The 23,285-nt window shown below is 40.3% G+C and overlaps 1 protein-coding gene across 1 annotated transcript; it reads right to left on the reverse strand.

Moving 5' to 3' along the window:
• Positions 1-222: 222 nt before the first annotated feature.
• LOC110073516 (guanylyl cyclase-activating protein 2) lies at positions 223-8,250 on the reverse strand. Its single transcript, XM_020782795.3, has 4 exons — positions 3,525-8,250; positions 3,189-3,338; positions 2,084-2,192; positions 223-1,226 (listed from the first exon to the last, which is right to left on the reverse strand). Exons 1-4 carry the CDS (start codon positions 3,717-3,719, stop codon positions 1,102-1,104), a joined length of 579 nt encoding a protein of 192 aa, XP_020638454.3. The 5' UTR covers positions 3,720-8,250; the 3' UTR covers positions 223-1,101.
• Positions 8,251-23,285: the final 15,035 nt, after the last annotated feature.

The raw sequence follows: 23,285 nt of genomic DNA on the forward strand, positions 1-23,285 counted from the left end.
TCATTTAAGTAAGGAAAGGACTTAGGTGCTGAAATGTTAGGGTGTAATCATGCATGTTCATTGGTGCTTACTTATGGCATGCAATGCTATAGAAAGGATGCAGTTAGTTTTCATTTACGCTAACTCTGTTTCTAGTTGACTGTAGGTCTCTGTAATGTATACAACTATTTTAAGTAGAGGCAAACATATCATTGATTAACAAATAAGCATTGAAGTGTTTAAGTTTTTAATGATTTTTTTATTTACAAACTCTGGTGCTAAGGAGCCATGAACAGGGATACAGAAACAAGCCATAACCAAAGCAGTTACTGTATCAACCCTCAGGAATAATAACCCAGTTCTCCAGTCAAGTATATACTTCTGCACTTGTAAATATCTTTCAGTTCCCCCCCCCAAAATATATATATATTTAGAAATGGTCCACTAGGTCATTATGCAGAGGTTGTAGCCATTTGCTACCCTCCATGTCCAAGCCATAACACAGCTTAAAGGAATGGCTGCTGTGCATTCCGACAGGGCTCATATAGCAAATATGGAGGAAATTATGTGTGAGAGAAACCTACTTGAGAATTGCAGTGATAACAGCAAAGACAAAGGAACTTTATGTGGAATTTGTATGAGGAAGTGGCAGAGAACAAGGTGACAATCTGCAAAAGTAGTTTGAGGGACAAGTGTTATGGAACAATAAAGAAACTTAATGGATGGCTTGGAAGCTGAAACCAAGTTGTATAGTATTTGAAGTGATACATGCAGTTAGATTTTATTCACACTTATACAAGTATTCAGCTGTACATTTTTAAAATACTTTGAACCTCATTAAAACAACTATCCATGGATTGTAAATACCAATATTCTATGTATCTATGGCTAAAATATTTAGTACCTTTCCATTCATTTGTTGTGAACTAATTAACCCAAAGCTTCACACTTTGATCAATATAATATTGTGGACCAATAAAAAGCGATGCTGTTTTGTACCTGTTATCTTCTGGAATCAAAAAGCCACCCGACAAAAATAATTGGCATACATTTCAGGCATCTACTGTTTTCCCACTAATAATGCAAGGGCTGATATGATGACACATCCTTTTCCCTTGGCATTTAGCCCTTGCCTTTGTCGCGGTGTTCGGTGATCCATTTTGTGAGGTTTATGTCTATATTCAGCATTTTCCTCATCCAATCATCTCTTTGCACTCCATCAATAAATTCTTTTAGTGAAAGCTTCCCTGGAAAAGCAAAGAAAGCTAATATGTTAGCAATTCAGTCAGAAATGTAAAGATATTATGGCAGCATTCATCAAGCCATATACCCCAACAAAGGTCAGTGAGGCGTTCCAGGTCTGGATAGTCAAACATAATTCAGGAGACTCCTATATAATTCTTATTTTGTTCCAGATGCAACTGGTAAAAACAATGCCATCTCATTATGATTTTTTCTGCTACCAATGTTGATTGCAAACCACAGGATTTTAAAAAAAACCTTCTTCAGACTTCAAGTCTGGGTGCTTTCAGGTTTGCAGCTTTGGAACTAGAAAAATAAACAATGGAATAACTGAAACTCAGTATAAAATCAAACAGTCATTTACTATTTTTGTCTGTGAATAATGTATGTAAAATCAATTTTTGCTTGCTTATATTCTGAAAATAGTTTGAATAGCCTGCCTTGGAACCTTCATTAACTTCATGATCATCTCTGTTTAGTAGCTACCATCTATATATAAAATCCAGTTCTCAGGGTTCCATTTCTTAGCATATAGGTCAAAATTCTGTTTTATAAATGGCATCTGTAGCAGATTGCTACTAATCAAATATGTCCTTTATCAGCTTCAGGTGATACACACTGCAACAAGGCTATATGTACACTGAAAGTTAAAAGGAAGTCTTATCAGCAGCAATCTGCTATTAACTGATATTGCCACTGCATAGGCAAAACCAATTGGCCCTATAGATTACAGCCTTAGTTTAGCTGTGACATTTTTTTCCTCCTTGGTTTTCCAGTCTACATACCCTATATTTATCAGTGTTGTCAAACATACATTAATGCACATTGAGAAACCCACAAAAATGCAAAAAAATTTATTCACCATCATTGTCTTCATCTATTAGTTGAAATATTCTGTCACTTGCTTCCTCTGGGGTTGACCTTTGAGTATCCATATTTTTTGTCCATCCTTGTTTGACATTATAGACACTCTGGAAAAGATTGAATTATGGTTAAATATTTTACATGGATGACAGTTTGCAAAAAATGAGAGACAAGTCTATATTAAATGAGGATATAATATTCCATAAAATTATTGTTGTTTTTATCCAGCTATTTGTCTGATTGAACAACAAATACATCATTGATATCTTTCAGCTGTACATGAAGACCAAGCCATCTCATACCTTGTTCTAATACTTGCCATAATTTAGATTTATTTATTTATTTATTTATTTATTTATTTATTTATTTATTTATTTATTTATTTATTTATTTATTTATTTATTTATTTATTTATTTATTTAAAATATTTTACCTCACCTTTTTATTTAGAAAGACCCAAGGCAGCTTACATAATTACAAGATAGCATTTAAAGCTAAAAATAATGAGTATACAAAGGTAGACTACATCATTAAAAGACAGTATTTGAAGTTAAAAACAATTAGTATGCAAAGGCTGCTTTCATGGTTAAAATACAATATTTAAAACTAAAAATAACAAGTATACAGATATTTAAAAGGAACAAACAAAACTCTCCCCTGAGAAATGGTAAACAAACCCTGTACTAAAAACACAGTCAAAGCAGTAATGCATAACAATCCATTTAAAAAACCCTCTCAGAAAGCCAGTCACCAAGGCAAAACTTGCCTGAAGAGAAAGCTCTTTGCCTGCTTGCGGAAAGATAGCAAAGATGGGGCCAGAAACATGGTTCCAAAGTCCAGGCGCAGCAACAGAGAAGGCTCTCTCCTGTGTCCCCACCAAGTGCACCTGTGAAAGTGGTGGGGCTGAGAGAAAGGCCTCTCTCTTGATTATTTTAACACCAGGGCAGGCTCATAATGTGAGATGCGATCTTTGAGATAGTTTGGATGCAAGTCATTTAGGGCTTTATAGGTCAAAAACAACATTTTGAATTGTGCCCTGTTCAACAATAGAGGAAGCCTCACAATTATGAAATCAAATTATGAAATTGAAAAAACATTCTTACCTTCACCATTTTCTGCAACTCAACCTTATTCAGAAATCCATTCCCATCAGTGTCAAATACTTTGAACAACCACTTCAGTTTGTGCTCAGGTTTGCCTCGTAGCAATAGATTTAAAACAGCAACATATTCCAAAAAGTCAATCCTGTTATCCTGAAACATTTAAAGAAAAATGATTATATGACTTATAATAGGAAGCATAATGATTTTAAAGAATGATCCCTGAACAGCAGAGCACATTTGATTTTTTTAACAGGGATCACAGAGCAGCAATTTCCATGATGTGAATGGCTTTCACCGACACTCTTGCATTTAACTCTCTCTGAAAGTAAAACTCACCCCATTCCTGTCAAACGATTTAAATGCACTCTCCGCATATTCAGATGCTTCACTTTGACTGGAAATGCCAAAAAACTGCTTAAATTCATGCAAATAGAGACCTCCACTGGGGCATTCTACAACAAACTTTTTATACATTTCCTGTAATTCTGCCACATCGATTTCCTTTATGTTGCAAGTGTAGTACTGTCCCATTCTTAAAGAACTGTATACACTTAAGAGGTTCCTAATACTTTATACGGATTCTGGTCTGGAATTGTAAGACACATATGGTTTATAAGCTACTTATTTAAACCAGAACAATAGAGTCCTTCTATAAGCCAGGCATAATGCTTTTCCTATTGTGTCTAAAGTCATGAATGTTTTATCTTAATAAGAATGGGTTTCACAACAAGCATATTTTAGAGCTCCAATAATTAACGTACACTTGTAAACCACATCACATTGTCCTTTCCCTACACAGACCTCTGAGGTGCTCTGCAAAAAGCAGGCAGATCTTTACAACAACTTTGCTATCCTGACATCGTGTATCCAAAAAATGGGGCAAGTCCACTTGACTACACCATTTGTCAATAGTAATACTCCTGTTGTTTGAAGAAGTGGATGAAATAATTGAAATATAACAGTCTTCAAAATGCTATGTTATTTTTGTTTTTAATTTGGTGTGCTGGTGGACACAAGTAATGCACATTGGGGTAAAAAACCAAAACTTTAGTTATCAGCTAATGGATTCTGAGCTATCCATGACAGACCAGGAACTAGATCTTGGTGTGCTGGTGGACAGTTCGATTAAAGTATCAATCCAGTGGGCAGCAGCAGTGAAGAAGGGCAATTCCATGTTAGGTATCATTAAAAGGGGGACAGAAAATAAAACAGCCAACATCCTGATGCCATTGTACAAAACGCTGGTAAAGCCTCACATGGAGTATTGTGTATAGCTCTGGTCGCCGCACCTCCAAAAAGACACTGTGAAACTGGAAAAGGTGCAGAAGAGAGCAACTAAAATGATGACTGGGGGGGGGCACCTCCCTTATGAGGAAAAGCTACAGTGTTTGGGGCTCAAAAGGCACCTGAGGAGGGACATGATTGAGACGTATAAAATCATTTCACTAAAAATTGAGGGGTGTCTTTTACATGGAAGCAAGCTGAAAACACAGAGAGAACAAAACAGCCCATACCTTGCTTCTGCAAGCAGGCTTCCTTCAGTAATGAGCCTTATGGAACTGACATCAGCTGATGCTGTACAAACCAATCGGAACACACTTCATTGGAGATGGAGCCTGTAGGCTCAGATTCAAGCTCAACGGGGACTCCTAATGTGGGAGCGTTCTGAGCCCAGAGGCTGAATACTCAAAGCTAAGTTTTCTTAATTTTTGGTTAGAAAAGGGGGGGGGCGTCTTATAAACGGGAAAATCTTATAAATGGAGAAATACAGTTCAGTAGTTGTCTCGTGTGCTTCCAGAGGCATCTGGTAGGGCCACTGTGAGATACAGAAAGCTGGACTAGATGGGTCCTTGGCCTGCTCCAGCAGGGCTCTTCTTATGTTCACATGTAATTCATTGTGGTGTCTGCATATATTTCTGGTAAATTGTTTGTAAACATATGAAGGGACAACACAATATCCAGCACATCAACACACCACTTTATTTTATTTGGACTTATACCCTGCCCCTCTAGACAATGTCTACTCGGGGCGGCTTACATGAGAGATAAAATACAATAAAATAACATAACATACATAATGATAAAAACCCACTAACTGATACATACATACATTGTCAAGATGGAATAATTGAGAACAAAGATCAGTTAATTGACTGGAGAGAAGGCCTGCCTAAAAAGAGCCAAGTTTTAAAATGGCTTTTAAAAACACCCAGCAAGGGAGCCAGGCGGATTTCCATTGGGAGAGTGTTCCACAGCCGAAGGGCCACTGCTGAGAAGGCCCGGTTTCTTGTTCTTTCCTTCCGGACCTCTCTCAGCATAAGGTCCCTCAGCCATCCCTGCTGGCTTTGTTGAGTGATTCGGGTAGATCTGGGAGGGAGAAGGCGATCTCCCCGAGAACGAGGTCCCAAACCGTTTAGGGCTTTATACGTCATCGTTTATACTTTGAAATCAATGTGAAAACAAATGGGCAACCAGTGCAAAGCAGCCAGGGTGGGGGAGATATGCTGATATTTCCTGACCCCACTAAGGAGCCTGGCTGCCGCAGTTTTGCACCATTTGAAGTTTCCGCATCAATCCCAAAGGCAGCCCCATGTATGCATTTTTCCTCCACTTCCTTTTCTTCCCCTGCCTCTTCTCACAGCCTTGTAGATGTACCTTTAGAATTTCCCTTTAAAGAAACTCCCATGCAGCTTGGACTCGTTTTCCTGTTGAGCTCTCCTGTCATGAGATCCTAATTACCATTGTTCTGAGTTTATTATTATTGGCTTTCCTAAAATGTGGCGCTGTGGGTTAAACCGCAGAAGCCTCTGTGCTGTAAGGCCTATAGATCTGCAACTGTAAGATAAAATCCACGTGACGCAGTGAGCGCCCGTCGCTTGTCCCAGCTCCCACCAACCTAGCAATTTGAAAGCATGCAAATGCAGGTAGATAAATAGGTACCACCAAGAATTCCTTGGAGGGGACATATCTTGGCATTGAAATTCCCAGTACTACTACATAATTTCTCTTTCAAATTATTGCAATTTGTTTTTCAAAGATTTTATTCACATCTTCTCCTTTGTTAGGTGGTTGATAGTAGACTCTAACAACAATGTCCATTTTAGTTTTTCAACCCACTTTTACTAAACTAGATGCTTTTGATAGGACTACTACATCCATCTTCCTGTTTTGCTGTTGTTTACTTAAGTCATGTCCAACTCTTCATGACCCCATGGACCAGAGCACGCCAGGTCCTCCTGTCTTCCACTGCCTCCAAGAGTTGAGTCAAATTCATGTTGGTAGCTTCGATGACACTGTCCAGCCATCTCATCCTCTGTTGTCCCCTTCTCCTCTTGACTTCACACTTTCCCAACATCATGGTCTATTCCAGGGAATCTTCTCATGAGATGGCCAAAGTATTGGAGCCTCAGCTTCAGGATCTGTCCTTCCAGTGAGCATTCAGGGTTGATTTCCTCCAGAATGATAGGTTTGTTCTCTTTGCAGTCCAGGGGACTCTCAAGAGTCTCCTTCAGCACCAAAATGCAAAGTATCAATTCTTCGGCGGTCAGCCTTCTTTATGTACTAGTGGGAGTTCTCGATCCACATAATGCTGAAGCCTATCTTGGAGAATTTTGAGCATAACCTTGCTAGCGTGTGAAATGAGTGCAATTGTACAGTAGTTGGAGCATTCTTTGTCACTGCCCTTCTTTGGGATTGGGATGTAGATTGATCTTTTCCAAACCTCTGGCCACTGCTGAGTTTTCCAAACTTTCTGGCATATTGGCTGTAGCACCTTAACAGCATCATCTTTTAAGATTTTAAATAGGTCAACTGGAATGCTATTACCTCTACTGGCCTTGTTGTTAGCCATGCTTTCTAAGGCCCACTTGACTTCACTCTCCAGGATGTCAGCAACCACATGATCTGGGTTGTCCGGGACATCCAGATCTTTCTGATATAATTCCTCTGTGTATTCTTGTCACCTCTTCTTGATGTCTTCTGCTTCTGTGAGGTCCCTGCCATTTTTGTCCTTTATCATGTCTACCTTTTCCACAAAATCTTCCTCTAATATCTCCAATTTTCTTGAATATATTTCTGTTTTTTCCCTTTCTATTAATTACCTCTATATCTTTGCATTGTTCATTTAAGAAGGCCCTCTTGTCTCTCCTTGCTATTCTTTGGAAGTCAGCATTCAATTTTCTGTAACTTTCCCTATCTCCCTTGCACTTTGTTTCCCTTCTCTTCTCTGCTCCTTGTAAGGCCTCATTGGACAGCCCCTTTGCTTTCTTGCATTTCGTTTTCTTTGGGATGGTTTTCGTTGCTGCCTCCTGTACAATGTTATGAGTCTCCATCCATAGTCCTTCAGGCACTCTGTCCACCAAATTTAACTCCTTAAATCTGTTCTTCACTTCCACTGTGTCTTCATAAGGGATTTGGTTTAGATCAGTGGTTCTTAACCTAGGGTTACACAGCTATTTTTGGACTGCAACTCCTGGAAGCCTTCACCACCAGCTGTGTTGGCTGGGGTTTCTGGGAGTTGCAGTTCAGAAACACCTGAATAACCCAGGGTTAAGAACCACTGGTTTAAATTATTCCTGACTAGCCCAGTGGTTTTTCCTACTTTCTTCAGTTTAAGCTTGAATTTTGCTATAAGAAGCTGATGATCCGAGCCACAATCAGCTCCAGGTCTTGTTTTTGCTGACTGTATAGAACTTCTCCATCTTTAGCTGCAGAGAATATAACCAATCTGATTTTGGTATTGTCAATCTAGTGATGTCCATGTGTAGCATTGCCTCTTGTGTTGTTGGAAAAGAGTGTTCGTGATGACCAGCTTGTTCTCTTGACAAAACTCTTTTAGCCTTTGCCCTGATTCGTTTTGAACTCCAAGGCCAAACTTACCTGTTGTTCCTTTTATATTTTGACTCCCTACTTTAGCATTCCATCTTCCCATACTTCTGTGCAAAAAAAATTTTTTGACATATACAGTGGTGCCCCGCATAGCGATGTTAATCCGTTCCAGGATTAATGTCGCTATCTGGAATCGTCGCTAAACGGAAAGAAAAACCCCATAGGAACGCATTAAACTCCGTTTAATGCATTCCTATGGGGGGAAACTCACCATTGAGCGAAGATCCTCCACAGCACTGCCATTTTTGCCGCCTCAGTAAGAGAGGGCAGCGCGCGAAAACGCTGCAGGCGGCCATTTTGTGCACCCGGCAGCCATTTTGGAACCGCCGATCAGCTGTTTAAAAAAACATCGCAGTGCGATTTTCGGCCATTTAGATCATTGCAATGCGATCGCACTATGCGAATTCGTCGTTAAACGGTGTGCTCATTATGCGAGGCACCACTGTATTGTGACTCCACCTCCCTATTTATTCTTTTTGTTCTTTTTAAATATATCCTTCAGTTGCTGTATTCCAGTCATGGGAGTCACCTTACCGAGTTTCAGTTATTTCTATCAAGTCATATTTACCCTCCTAAATTAAGATTTCCAATTGTGCTTGTTTGTTTCCCATACACCTAGCAACCTCCTGGTATATAGTCACCAGAGATTGTCCTGCTTTCCTTCAAACATTTTTATGAAGATTATTATTGGGGCCCATTAAAACTGCTTTGTTTGTTCTCCTTATTGTGCAAAACCCTTCATCTATCTTTATTTCTGAACTTGTGTCTCCCTCCTGCTTACAGTTCAGTTTAAGGCCTGTTGACATTCTTCATGCTGTGGCTAAAAACGTTTTCGCCATTCATTGTGAGATGCAACCTGTTTCTTGCCAGCAAGTGACAGGAAGTGAGCCCTGTGGTCCCAAAATCCAAAGCCCTCATGTCAGCACCACCTTTGTAGCCAGACATTCACCTGCAGCATTTTCCTTTCCCTTTCTAATCTCCTTCTCAGTACTGGTAGGATGGACAGGAAGATTATCTGGGCCCCAATGTTCTCGAGTTTCTTTCCCAGAACTTCAATTAGCATGTGAAAAGACTGAACAAGTTTGGTTTGTTTGGAAGGGTTGCCAGCAGAAAGATTCTTCTCTCTAAAAAGAGAGAAGCTTTGGTTTGTAAAGTTGGCGAAAATCAAACACAGCATAGCAGCACAAACATCTCCTACCAATTGTAGGTTACCAATTGGAGGGGTGATGATTTGGGCTTGTTTTGCAGCCACAGGACCTGGGCACCTAGTTGTCATTGAGTCAACCATGAACTCCTCTGTATAGCAAAGTATTCTAGAGTCAAATCTGTCCAACAGCTAAAGCTTGGCAGAAATTGGGTCATGCAACAGGACAATGATTCTAAACACACTAGCAAATCTACAACATAATTGCTGAAAAAGAAAAGAATCAAGGTGTTGCAATGGCCCAGTCAAACTCCAGACCACAACCCAATTGAAATGCTGTGGCTTTGTTTCTGTAAAATGAATAATGACATGGTATACTTCATCTGAGGTTGCATTTACCTAATTTTCAGACTTGCTGAGGACAAGATAATTTTTATCATGTCCTAATATATATAACCACAGAAATCAAAGAAGGTGTACGTTCTTTTTCACATGACTGTATATGTCCATCATTTAGAGCAGTGGTTCTTAACCTTTGTTACTCAGGTGTTTTTGAACTGCAACTCCCAGAAACCCCAGCCAGCACAGCTGATGGTGAAGGCTTCCGGGAGTTGCAGTCCAAAAACACCTGAGTAACAAAGGTTAAGAACCAGTGATTTAGAGTCATCTTACAAATTACTTTCACATGAGTACTAATGGATTTGGTACAGTTCCTTTTGGAAACATAAGATGGTAATGTTGTTTCTTTTTTATTCAAACAGTCCTTTCCACTCCTGAAGAAAATTAAATTGTAGCTCTTCTTAGCATTATGAAATTGAATATATGGAGGGCACAGAATGGTAGAAGTAGTGCTCCCACCACATACCCAGCTACCACCATTGACAAAGAATGTCTCTTTTGACTGGAAATCTTGTACAGCCCATATTAAAAATTTTAAGTGATTTTTTTAACAAAAATGTGCATGGGAGCCTTCAGGCCAACACATTCCTGCCTCTGCCTCTTCAGTTCACCTGATAAAACGTCTACATCAAGAACTCTGCTTTGACTCCCAAACATTGTGATGAAGGCCTATTGAATCCCAAGGTAAAGAGCCACCACTCCTGACACCCCTCCTCTGCATCTGGCATTTTGAGGAACCTTCCTTTTAAGCCTGGAGATTATATATCCCCATCACAGCTTGTAACATTTCCTCCAGGAATTTGTCCAATTTCCCTTTAAAAGCATCTAGGCCAGATGACATCACCACATCCTGTGGCAAGGAGTTCCACAGACTAACAACATTCTGGGTAAAGAAATATTTTCTTTTATCTGTTCTCACTCTCCCAACACTCAATTCGAGTGGATGTCCCCTGGTTCTGTATTGCATGAGATGGAAAAGTGCTTCCCTCTATCCACTTTATCCATCCCCTGCATCATTTTATGTGCCTTAATTATGTCCTCCCTCAGACACTTTTTCTCTAGACTAAAGAACCCAAAGGCTGTAGCCTTTCCTCATAAGGGAGGTACCTCAGCCCAGTCATCATTTTAGTCACTCCCTTCTGCACCTTTTCCAGTTCCACTATGCCTTATTTGAGATGCAGCAACCAGAACTGTATGCAATACTCCAGGTGCTGTCTCACCAGCATTTTGTACAATGCCATTATAATGTTAGCTATTTTATTTTCAATCCCCTTTTTAATGATACCTAGCATGGAATTGGCCTTCTTCACTGCCATCACACACTGGATTGACACTATCATTGAGCTGTCTGCCAGCACACTGAGATCTCTTTCCTGATCCATCATGGAGAGCTGATAAATTAAGTTTTGATATTTTTTTTTGCCCCAATGTGCATTATTTTACATTTTCTAATACAGAAACTTCATCAAACTTGTCTCTCATCCACACTTGTGGAAAAGAAGCTCTGACAATAGCTTTGTGTTTGGGTGAGAAGCGGTTAACTGATGAAAATGTGAATTATCTTCTGGGATTTTCCCTTATTTTTTGTCACTTTGTGAATGGTAGTGAGCATAAGAGGGTATTCTGTAAATCATATTGACTGCTGCTATTGGTGTCAACATTTAGGTAGCCCTTTGTTATGTAAAGATTGGCATTCTTTCTCCTGCTGGCAACACAGGCACAATATTGTGGAGCAGTATCAGGCTATTTCCTGGTCTTTTGAATCATGGGTACAGAAGCACAGAATACCACATTTATAAATCATATTTTTTTTTGAAAAATTGAATTAAATGAGTCATTAACAATGTTTTTCTAATGTGGGACAGGAGAAATGTCCCAAAAACTCTATTTAGATAAGCTCCATTGTGTGCATAACAGACTAACTGCTGATATATTGTCAACAAACTGTTCTGCCTTCTTCACATGCCTGACATACCTTTCCTAATTCCCCAAGATAATTAATTTAGAATGTCATCCTAAACACATTGTGATTGGGTTCTTTCTCTAAGAGGGGCGGACCCTCTCAAAGATTCTTGTTCACAAGTTACAATATGTCACCCTGATATAATCCCTAAGGAAAATATTTTAGACCATGAAAATATTTCTATTAAAGGGATTGGTTCTGAAATAGTGATGCTGCCCATGGCAAAAATACCAATGAGATATAAGAGATGGTCAGGAGTTTAGAAAGTGGCCATAGGAGATCAAATTCTTGCCCCATGTTTAATAGGTCTGGATTTAGCTGAGCATGTGCAGAGTGTTTTTGTGACAATTCACTCTCAGGGAAGGCAAATTGAAGCCACTGAGAGAAATGATGGAAATCTTCCTGAAATAAGAGAAGTGAGGGAGACTGCTGATCCAGTTATTCTGAGAAACCCTAAGAATCAATCTTTCAGTAAAAAACAAAAGGAAGACCCTACCTTAAATGAATGTTTTGCACAAGTTAAGGAAATTCCACTGAGCCCTGAAAATCCTGAATAATGTCCCAGTCTAAATGAAAACCCTGAGATAGTAGAAATGGCTGAGGTGGTCATATCGAAAAATTCTAATACAGTGGTGCCTCGCACAACGAGCGCCTTGTAGAGCGATGAATTCGCTCTACGAGGACGCTTTTGCGATCGCTAATGCGATCGCACAGCGATGGCCCCAATGGGCGAAAATCGCAGAGCGAAGGTCGGTAAGTGGTTCGCTTACCGACCTTCGCTTTGCGACCCACCAATCAGCTGTTCCGCGGCTTCAAAATGGCCACCGGAACAGCCGAAAGGGCCGGGTGCAGCGTTTTCGCGCCCTTGGTAAGCAAGGGGAGGGCGCAAAAACGCTGCTGGAACAGCCGAAATGGCTGCGCACAGCGTTTTCGCGCTCTCCCCTTGCTTACCAAGGGCGCGAAAACGCTGCGCCCGGCCCTTTCGGCTGTTCCGGCGGCCATTTTGAAGCCGCGGAACAGCTGATCGCAGCCATTTTCGTGCCCTCGTTCAGCGAGGGGAGGGCGCGAAAATGGCTGCCGGACCCCGGAAGCATCGCTGAACGGTGAGTTTTCAGCCCCGCTCAGCGATGTTTCACACAGCGAGGGTTAATCCGGGACGGATTAACCTCACTGTGCGAGGCACCACTGTAATACCTCCTTTATTTTAGAACAGAAGGAAGATACCACCTTGTTTCCGTGTTTAGAGAAAGACAAAGAATCTCCCTTCCTGTTATCTCCTGAACACCCAGAGAGGTTCATAGTTGATAAACACCTGTTATATAAGGAAGTTTTAGTAACACCTCATAGGAGTGGAGATGGACATCTCAAACAGCTAATTGTCCCTGTAAAATATAGGGTGAAGTCTTTAGAAGTAACAGAGCCAAGCTTGGGGGGTACTCATGGAAAGGAGAAAGGCTTGTATGAGGCCCAGGAAAGAGCATTCTGTCCTGAGGACAAAGTGGTGAGGCTGAGACCCATAGAGGGGAGTGAATTACTGTTGGCATGGTCAGAACCTGTGGATTTATTGCAGCAGAACTGGAGGGCTGAGGAATCAAGTCGCTCTGCAGCTGCAAAAGCACTTAAAACCTTGTAATGCAACCCCCTACCTAAGAAACCAAATATTAAAGATATAGATCCGGATGATGAAAATATCAATGCATCTAAAATAAACCAAGTGTTTGAGATTACACTTAAAAGAAACATGCCTGTGAATTTGGAGGTGACCCATGATAGTGATCCCCCACATAGGGAGCACTTTGCAACCAAAGTACCCGTGTTGGTGAGGAGGAAGGCATAAGCAATAAGATCTCAAGGAAGAACACAGTCATAGCTGTGCTGGAGAAGTGGAAGAAATTGCCTAACCTCCCCACAGCTGAGAACATTAAGCCACTATTCAGTAAGAGAACAGGCTTAACCTGGAAGAGGTGAGCTGAGGACATCCACTGGATGTCAGAGTGCCCAGTAACTGTCGATCATAAAAAGAGAGAGTGGGCGTCAAGATCTGGCGTTGTTGCACCAGACTTAGACCAGGAGTTCATCGTGTACATCAATGTGTTGTGCATGGGTCTGGGAGCCGTGCTGTGCCAAGCAGATGACAGAGGGAATCTACACCCAGAGACTCTGATCAGCAGATTTCAACCTGGTGAGAGACATTTGTCTGCCATCAAGAGGGCGTGCCTATTGATTGCATGGATGATGCAAAAGCTGAAGCCCTACACTGGGGAAGGAAGTTCGTCCTTTGCACCAACCATTTCTCTTTGTTGTGGCTACAGACTATGAATTCCAATGACAGTGAGCTTGCAAGATGGATGCTAAATCTACAGGACTTTGATTTTGAGATCCGCAACATTAAAAAGGACTCAGAATATGGTTGCTGATGCCTGGTCTTATCAAATGACTAATGGGTGGATAAGAGTGTAATGTTCTATTAAATCTGTTTGTGTATTAGTTAGGAAATACGATTAAAATGCAATGTTTGTTGGGATGCTGAGGAACTGAGAGGTGTACAGAGATGGGAAATAATAATGGTGAATAGAGGTAATATAATTTGTCATAATGTAAGTAATGCAATGTGTTAGTTTTATTGTTCTGATGGATTGACGTAAATATATCTCTATGTGTTGAATTGGTTTAAATCCTAAATGGTAAGTGTATTACATGATGAATGTATTGGTTTAAAATGTACCCTGTGTTCCGTTGTTCATAAGGGTAAAATGTAGTTTTCTCTCATGAGACAAACTTTTCTTAGTGGGGAGGAATGTGGCGACTGGCCCTTTCACTCCTGCCACTCAAGCTTAAATGGTTATTTGCATAAGCCTATGAGAGCACTGGAGGGGCAGAGTCAATGAATATATGTGAGGCAGATAGAGATAGAGTCAGATAGAGATTGGGATGAGATGCTGATAGAGATAGGGCTGGTTAGTCAGGGGGGGAAAACAGATACTGAGATAGATAGGGTTAATCAGAGAGATAGAGCTGATTAGGAAAATAGGTAGAGAAGGTGGTAATGATATCCCAAAAGAAAAGAAGTATGTACTGAGAGAACTGTTGATGAATTGCTTACGTATAATGTGTATCTGAAGAACTTCTATTATTATTCAATCTGCTTCACTTCAATAAGTTCTGTTTCTGTTCACAAGATGAGTGTTCTGTTATATGTCATTTATATTGTGGATTGAAGTAATCCAATAGTGGCAGCGAGAAGAAAATGTGACATGAGCCTTTGTGAGGGGGAAAACAAGCAAGGGCCACGAGGGCAAAGGCCCCAGTGCCCCAGTTCCACCTTCCCTGAATGAGATACACAGGAATTACACTCCAAGGTGTCCTTGGCTACTTAGAAAAAGAATTTACTATGGAACTTGACATTCCAGAGGGCTACAGTCATCTTAGCCATGTTTTCCCTGCCTTTTTCCAATTTTTTGGTTCTGCCATTCCCCACTACCTCACTTCACTGCCCGTTTTTTAAAGGAAAAGTATGCAAGAATAAATAAAAATACATTGTATTTACAACTCAGTTGGATTTGATTACTCTGTTCATTCATTCATTCATAGCATTTTAATCCAGTTCCTTTCTCCCCTACCACCACCACTACCTTCAAGAGCTCTCTATCTTGATGAATTACAAAGGCAATTTGAAGGTGCACTTTGTGCTGCTTACTCTAAGCAACAAAATTGCTACTTACATCTGGCTGGTGGTCTCAACCTTGGGCCTCCAGATGTTCTTAGACCACAACTCCCAGAAGCCTTCACCACCACTTCTGCTGGCCAGGATTTCTGGGAGTTGAAGTCCAAGAACATTTGGAGGCCCATGGTTGGGGACCCCTGGTCTAAAAGACCAAAGGAAAGTGTTAGATATATAGAAGACAAGTTGTAAGCAAGTACAATTGTGACAGGGCAGGTCATCATTCCTGATCATGGGGAATCTGTTCAGGCATCTGCCTTAGTTTCCAATATCCTGGTTTTGTGGAGTTTGGCCCAGTGGGAGAGGGCCTGAACTCTGCTTTGACACTGGCAGGTTTTGGCAATACCATGTAATAATGGACCCAACAGCAAAAACTACCATCCTGTCAAGGATATATACCAAAGATCAGGTGACATCATTAGAAATGGACTAGAGAAATAATGGAATGTGGTGGTGCTGCAGGTTAAACTGCAGAAGCCTCTGTGCTATAAGGTCTGTAGATCTTCAGCTGTAAGATCGAATACATGTGACGGAGTGAGTGCCCATGGTTTTGTCCCAGCTCCCGCCAACCTAGTTCGAAAGCATGCAAATGCGAGTAGATAAATAGGGACCACCTCGGTGGGATGGTAACAGCATTCAGCACTGGCCATGTGACCACGGAAGATTGTCTTCGGACAAAATGCTGGCTCTGTGGCTTGGAAACGGGGATGAGCACCGCCCCCTAGAGTCGAAGACGACTGGACAAAATTGTCAAGGGGAACCTTTACCTAGAGAAATAATAAAACTCTTGCATTATTAGCCTTTTGTAACCCTGTACAGTTGCTGTTTGCTATGGCAACTAAGAAATTATCGCATTCTTCCGGAAAATGTTTTGTGCAACTCTGGAATCCTGCTTTGTACTGTATTTTTTAAAAAGCATTATCTTCCTTATTTAGATTTTACTATATATATCTAAACATACTGACAGTAGTTTTATTTAAATTGTATTTCTTAGTATTGTTTTTCCCTTTGTATTTTTGTTTATTTTTTAAAAAATCTATTTATATCCCGCCTATTTGGTCAGTTACGACCACTCTAGGCAGCTTACAACATAAAATACATGAATAAAATATAAAAAGATTACCATGTATGATTTTAACAGCCTATAGTTAAATAAAAGTAAAGTTGTGTGGATGTATGAAATCTCCCCATATTCTAGTAGTAGTTTGGGATGGGGGAGTTGCTTTATAGATTTTGCCTTTGTTTGCTTGCTTGCCTTTCTTGGCTTTTTGGGGAGACAAGGCTGTGTGTTTTGCTATTTTTTCATGTGATGTATTTTCCCTTTTTGATGGATTTCTTTAGAAAAACACTGTTATTTGGTTAATATACTCTATTCTTTTAAAGATTTACACTTTGCTGAGGTTTCTGAGGATGTTTGCTTCTATAGCATGCATGGAAGTGTTATGCAAGTGTGCTGCTGAGGTGTTTTTGGTTGAACACAGCTTGGGCCATTCCTCTCTTCTTCTGTGTTGTGATGGTGGTGCCTGCCTGCTTCACCTTTTTCTATTCTATTGAACAGGCCTAGAGGGTCTCTGTTATGCTGAGTGCTTTTCTAATTTTGGGGTGCTTTACTGCTCCCCCAATATGATTTTTCCTATCTACTGTTGTTTTCTTTGGGAATAGAATGGTGTCTGTTGCCCTGCCACTGCTTTTTTGAGTTTTAAAGTGGTCTTTTGGTTGGAGTGCCAGAAAACAAAGATGTGAGAAAATGAACAGAACCTGAAAGAGATTATCCCTTTCCTATAAGACAAAACAAAATAAAAATCAATGCACAAAATATACACAATTAAAGCAGCACACACCGCAAACACTAAAAAACAAAAAACATTGTCGCCATTTATTTATTGTTTTGATGTCTATAAAGCAAAGCAAAAATATACTGCCCAATAGTGCTAGAAAACTCTCTCAGCAGTTCATAGCATAATTATGCAAGGAATACTTTGCCCCCAATAAACTGGATAGTCATTTTACAACAGCATGGAAGGATGAGTCAGCCTTGAGCTTGCCATTTGAGTCCATTGGGATCAAACTCAGACCATGAGCAGAGGCTTGACTGTAGCACAGTAGGACCCCCATATCTGCTGGGCATTATTTCCAAGCCCCCGCATTGATACTGAAAACTGGATAATAGCAAACACTATATGTACAGTACTGTATTGTAAAAGGAAAATTTAAAAAACAGGACGTTTCACAGAATCAGCTGCTAGAAAGCACCAGAAACCATGCCATGTATTCTTCACCAACAAGTATTCATAGCATGGTCTCTGGCTCTTTCTAGCGTCTGGTTTTGATAATATATGTGAAAATTGTTTTTTTTTCCCCCTGGATTTTTTCTTCTAGTATTTTTGTTTTCAGACCGTGGGTAAGTGAAAATCAGTGATCCTGTGGATAACGGGGTCCTGCTGTGCTGCTGTTAAATCACGACACTACAGGACTAATCATGTTACATATCAGTATAATTTATTAATAATTTATAATAGAAATCACTTTTTAAAATTTTGCTTAGAAGCTGAACAGTATATGTATATCTATACATTTAAGGATTTTTCCCCAATGTTGAGACTGCAGGGACAGCAAGAACTGTTGCCTCCTGAAGGGCAAATTAAATGGAGTCAGGCTGTGGTCACCAGGGCACATCAAAAAGATCTTGGGGCTGCATATTACTCAGCCATAAGCGATATGCACACTGATAGTCTAGTGCTTTTTAAAAAATGTGTCTGGCATGTCTTATGATGAACTGCTAAACTGTATGAGATGCTGTTCAACTCCCTACTGAAGTGCATAATAATACAGAGAGAGCCAGAGGGCAACCTGTAGACTGCATCCAACCTCTGCCAGCCTTTTTTGTATCCCCAGTGTTGACCATCCCAGTGAGCAAAAAGGGGTAAATTTCCATTCCTGGAAGACAGTGAGAGTGACAATTTTACATCAAACTAGGTGCCCATGTCCTCCCCACACCGTATTTAATTCCCCAAACACCACAAAAGTGGAACTGGACATCTTGCCACTTCCAATTCTGTTTCCCCTCCTCACCCTTTGCCTTTTTTTTGGCTTGGTAACAGATCCTGGCACCTGGGTCTTCTGAAGTTGTCCACTCCCAAAATAATGAATTCAGCTAAGTAATGAGCATGTGTCAAGACAATGTGTAAGGAATGTAAGGGCAAGGAAGCTATACTAACACCGGACAGGAAACCTTTTGCTAGTGGAGATCAGCAGAATTGTTCAAATAAGGCCTACACCGTTCCTACCAGTGAAATTGGTTGTTGAGACACAGGGTGGGCAAGGCATCAGTTCTGAATTGAAAAAGGCCCACCATGAAAAACAGTGCAGAACCAAGTATACAGGAGCTAGTTTTGAACTCTTATAAAAGGGTAAAGGTAACAGTGGAACAAACAGACAAATAATTATGAACTTCTATTTTGCAGCCATGCAGATTAGACACTCATTTGCAATTAGAATGCAGTAACTCAAGGGGGGAGAGGGAACAATGCAACAGCTGTAGCACAGTAAACACATCATAGACTGCTGAACACTGATTTCCCATTGCTTATTCTCTCTCCTCAAATGTCTCAAAAACAGGTTATTCTCAGTTTTAAGGATTAGAAATAGGTGTATTTTACTCCACATTAGAAGCAGAGCATTCGGATTACTACCAAGAAAGAAGATATGCCAAGGACTAGCTTACTACCCACTGTAATGGGGCTGCCATTACACAAGTCTTTTTGGCAGCATGAGAGTTTCAAATTTTTAACATTGAAGTGTTCCCCAACTTTATCCACATCACAGTCAGAATATTTCCAGCAGTCCTTTTCAATTCTTGAACCTGAAAAAGAAAACCCAAGATTTATTTGTGAAGATTCTCAGTCATCCATGTGTGAGGTTATCTGGAAGTTGAGTCATGGCAACTGGACTTCTTATTAGGTTGAAACATTTTGCTACTCATCCAAGTAGCTTCAGTCTGAACTGAAGAAGCTGCTTGGATGAGTAGCGAAATGTTTCAACCCAAGAAGGAAGTCCAGTTGCCATGACTCAACTTCCAGAAAACTCAAGATTACACATACATGAAATAACCTGTTAGGCAGAAAATATGTGTCTTTTCCTAGGTGTGAACACACAAGTGCCTGAAATGTTTTCTAAACATTTCTGGTTTCCACAAAGAACTGTCAATCAACCGATTAAAAAAAATTAAACCATGCCTTAAATGATTTTTACAATATAATTAAGCTTTGTTTTATTCACCATACCATGTCTCTACCACAACTGCAATGGCAGTAACTCTTAATCGTTTATGCTTAAATCTTCTTTCTGCAACATACTGTTCATTTCTGTATTGCATTTTCACTGCTTCTAATGATTATTCATCATTTAAACATTTTGTCTTTATTTGTTTATTTGATTGCTATACTGCCTATCCAACAAATCACTACTCCTTTTTTTTTCAATGAATGTTAAGATTACTTGATTTTTGGTATGGTTCTGATTTAACAACCATTTTTCACATACTCAATAGACCATGCCAAAACAGGGAATCCGGGAACCATCTTTCATCCCCTTCTTGCACTAGGTCTCCAACCCAAGTTCTTTAGTATGCAAAGAACACAAGCAGCTATCTTTTACTGGGTCAGTGATTTGTTTGTCCCACTGGACCTGCACTGTCTGCTCTGACTGGCAGCCCTCCTGCGAGATCTCAACATCCATCAGATCTCAACACACCTGGCACAAATACACGAGTGTTTTTATTACACTTCTCACAAATCAAGCATAACTGATTTAAAGTAAAGCACTTACCAAGGTCTACCTTTATACAAGCATCCTGTTCAGACGAACACGTTTTATTAACATTGCATGGAGAGATTCTACAAGTAAAACATCTCAAGGCACTTCCTAAAAACAAAACAGTCTGAATGAAGTCTTTTGTATTAGAATTAAAATGAATTGATAAAAAGTTTGAACACCTTTTTAAGTAAAAAAAATCTGCCTTCATTGAAGGATACCATTAACTTCCGTTACTAATCAGGGGTGAGGCAGCTACAGAAGTCAGCTGAAGTACAGCATCGAGTGGGTAGATTTGAGAAATGGACAGGGCTGGATGAAGAATTAGGAGAGGATTTCCATACAAAAGATGTGGGTGAGTCCTCATTCCTTGTGAACTGCTCTTTGCCACCTTGTTTGGTGATGTCTGTCCCATCCTACTCCCCTAAGGGATTCTCAAACATACTAATTAAGGGTGGGCAGGATTATCTCTGAGATACGGAGGTCTTCCTTCAGTTCCAGTTTGGCCCACCAAACCACATGCCTATCACTATCTGCCACTGTTATAAAAACAAACAAAAAACAATCACAATGCAACACTGTGAAGCACAAGTTCACCTGCTCTGCCATACCTCTGGATTATGGCCAAATCCAGAGGCATGGGAGATTATGGCTCCTCTAGATTTCCCTGCTCATCTCCTTCCTCTAATTTTACAACATTTTCCTGGAGCACTTTAATACTTACCCGAAGAACAGAACAAAGCCAGGAGAAAGACAGTGATCAAAGTTATGACTGAGAGACACTTCATTTTCTTATTAACTTTTTCTCCTTAACCTACAAAGCAAGAAAGAATGTTGATTGGTGCTGGATGTTCTTAAACAAGCACTGATCTGTACAAAAACTAAATTGGATGTTGAGCAAAGATAACTGTGTCCCAGAAGTTGATTTCTAGCCTTTCAAAATTCCATTTTTAACCTTTATAAAGGAGATTGTTAAATACGTTGGCAATACCTGGCAACCTCTTAAACATGGCAGGATCGGACAAATGTATTTTTGTGTTCTTGAAGGCTTTCACGGCTGGGATCCGATGGTTGTTGTGGGGTTTTCGGGCTGTTTGGCCATGTTCAGGAGGTTTTTCTTCCTAACGTTTCACCAGTGGGGTTCTGTCTGTGTTCTGGTGTAGTGTGTGGGATTGTTAAGTATCTGTAGCTGTGGGATAAGGTATTTTTGTTGCTGTTCTTTTCAGGAGATTGGTTGTTTCCTGTGATTTGGGTGTTTTGTCATGGGTTTTGTCTTGTGATAAGGGGGGGAGATGATCTGTCACTGTGATTGCCGGGTGTCGTTGGCTAGTCCTTTTTTTGCAGTGATCAAGACTAGCCAACACCACCCATCAATCACAGTGACAGATCATTTCCCCCCCCCATCACAACAAAACACCCATAACAAAATACTTGGATCACAGGAAACACCCAATCTCCTGAAAAGAAAAAGAAAACCTTATCTCACAGCTACCAATACCCAACAATTCCAAACACTACACCAGAACACAGACAGAACCCCAGCTCCTGTCCACTGAAGATGCTGGCCACAGAGACTGGTGAAATATTAGGAAGAAAATCCTCTAGAACACAGCCAAACAGCCCAAAAAAACCCACAGCAACCATATATATTTTTGTTTAATTCCTTGCATTCCCCATGGCTAGAAGACAATGGCTGAAATCCAGTAGAAAGTTGCAATTGGAGTAGACCTATTGAATCAGTGGACCTTACAGATGAGTTCTCCAAACATGCACTGATTTAATGGGCCTAGTCCAAATGTCACTACTGAATTTCAGCCAATATTACACAGGCCATAGTGTTCAGTTATTATTCACATAATAATGTTGGGTATTTGCAGCCTTTTGGTTTCAAGAGCCAGTGCGTAGAAATTCCAAACCTTGCTGCAAAAAGAGTACAGTAGAGGCTGAGCCTCACAAGAACTGATAATCTCTCCCAAATATGTGACATTAATTTATGGACAGTGTTTCTACACCATTCATAAAGGGGTGTGCTTGGAGCCTGAAGGAGTAGATTTCATCCACGAAAACTTGATTTTTGTTTTATTTTTTTATAGTCCAATAAAAGGTATCACCTACTCCTGCATACTGACATAAGCTTTCACTTGGTCCAGGGTTTATTTTACGTAGCTACAGTTTTGCATTTTTAATATTCAGTTCTCAAAATGTAATACAAAAACCTTAATGATGTTGTTAAATTACTATTTCACCACTTATGTACAATGGGTTGAACTGCTTCGTACATTTGCATTTGTTGTTGATTTTAGTTGTACAGCTGGTGACTTACAAAATTGATACCACTATATCTCCTAGAAGATTGCTCAAGGCTCCTTACCTTATTCCACCGGGGGGGGGGGGGGGAATGACAGCTTTAGGAGAACTTTCCACTTCTCATATCACTGAGAAAAAATGAGCCCATCTTACCAGAATTAACACAAACCAATTTACTCTTCTTTTCTACCCAACTGCTGTCTCACTTGAAAAACACAAAGAGCCAAGAGAGACTACATCTGCCTCTGACTTTGTATTTTTAATCTTCTCACGGCCAGCCAATGGAAACCTTTTTTTGGCAGCAGCATTCCTGAAGTGAAAGGCGTATATGCAGACAGTATTTGACATGAATGCACTTGTTCCTCCTGTTAATGAGCCAGAAACCTTAGAGCAACAAAGTCAGTACTGGACCAGTTACAACCAGACATTCTCCAACCAACCTCACCACCAGAATTTCAGCAAGAACAGCAGCTTCAGACAGGTGAGAGATGGAACCTCTTTGCTGTACTTCCAAAAGCGGGCAAAGACCTTCTCTTCAGGCAAGCTTTCCCTTAGTTGGCCAGCTTCATGAGTGACTGGCCACATGGCTGGCTACATGAGTCACCTTTAGAGGATTGTTATGCATTACACAGCTCTGACTGGTTCTTTGTTTTTACCATCTCTCAGAGTGGTATTTGTTTGTTCCTTTTAGTTATTTGCTGTTCTTGCTGAAGTTCTGGTGGTGAGGTTGGTTGGAGAATGTCTGGTTGTATTTGCATACTGTTTTAGCTCTAATGTTGTATTTTAATGATGTAATCTGCTTCTTTATACTCATTGTTCTTAGCTTTACATATTGTCTTTCAAGGATGTAAGCCACCCTCCTGG

The sequence above is a fragment of the Pogona vitticeps genome, chromosome 1 (genome assembly GCF_051106095.1).
Source record: "Pogona vitticeps strain Pit_001003342236 chromosome 1, PviZW2.1, whole genome shotgun sequence".
In the NCBI taxonomy this organism is placed as follows: domain Eukaryota; kingdom Metazoa; phylum Chordata; class Lepidosauria; order Squamata; family Agamidae; genus Pogona; species Pogona vitticeps.

Excerpts from the sequence above, each read along its gene's own strand:
- LOC110073516 (XM_020782795.3), bottom strand. The coding sequence starts at position 3,719 with ATGGGACAGTACTACACTTGCAACATAAAGGAAATCGATGTGGCAGAA. Across the intron at positions 3,339-3,524 it reads AATCGTTTGACAGGAATGGG|GATAACAGGATTGACTTTTT; the intron begins GTGAGTTTTACT and ends TAAATGTTTCAG. Across the intron at positions 1,227-2,083 it reads AATAGATGAAGACAATGATG|GGAAGCTTTCACTAAAAGAA; the intron begins GTGAATAAATTT and ends TTGCTTTTCCAG.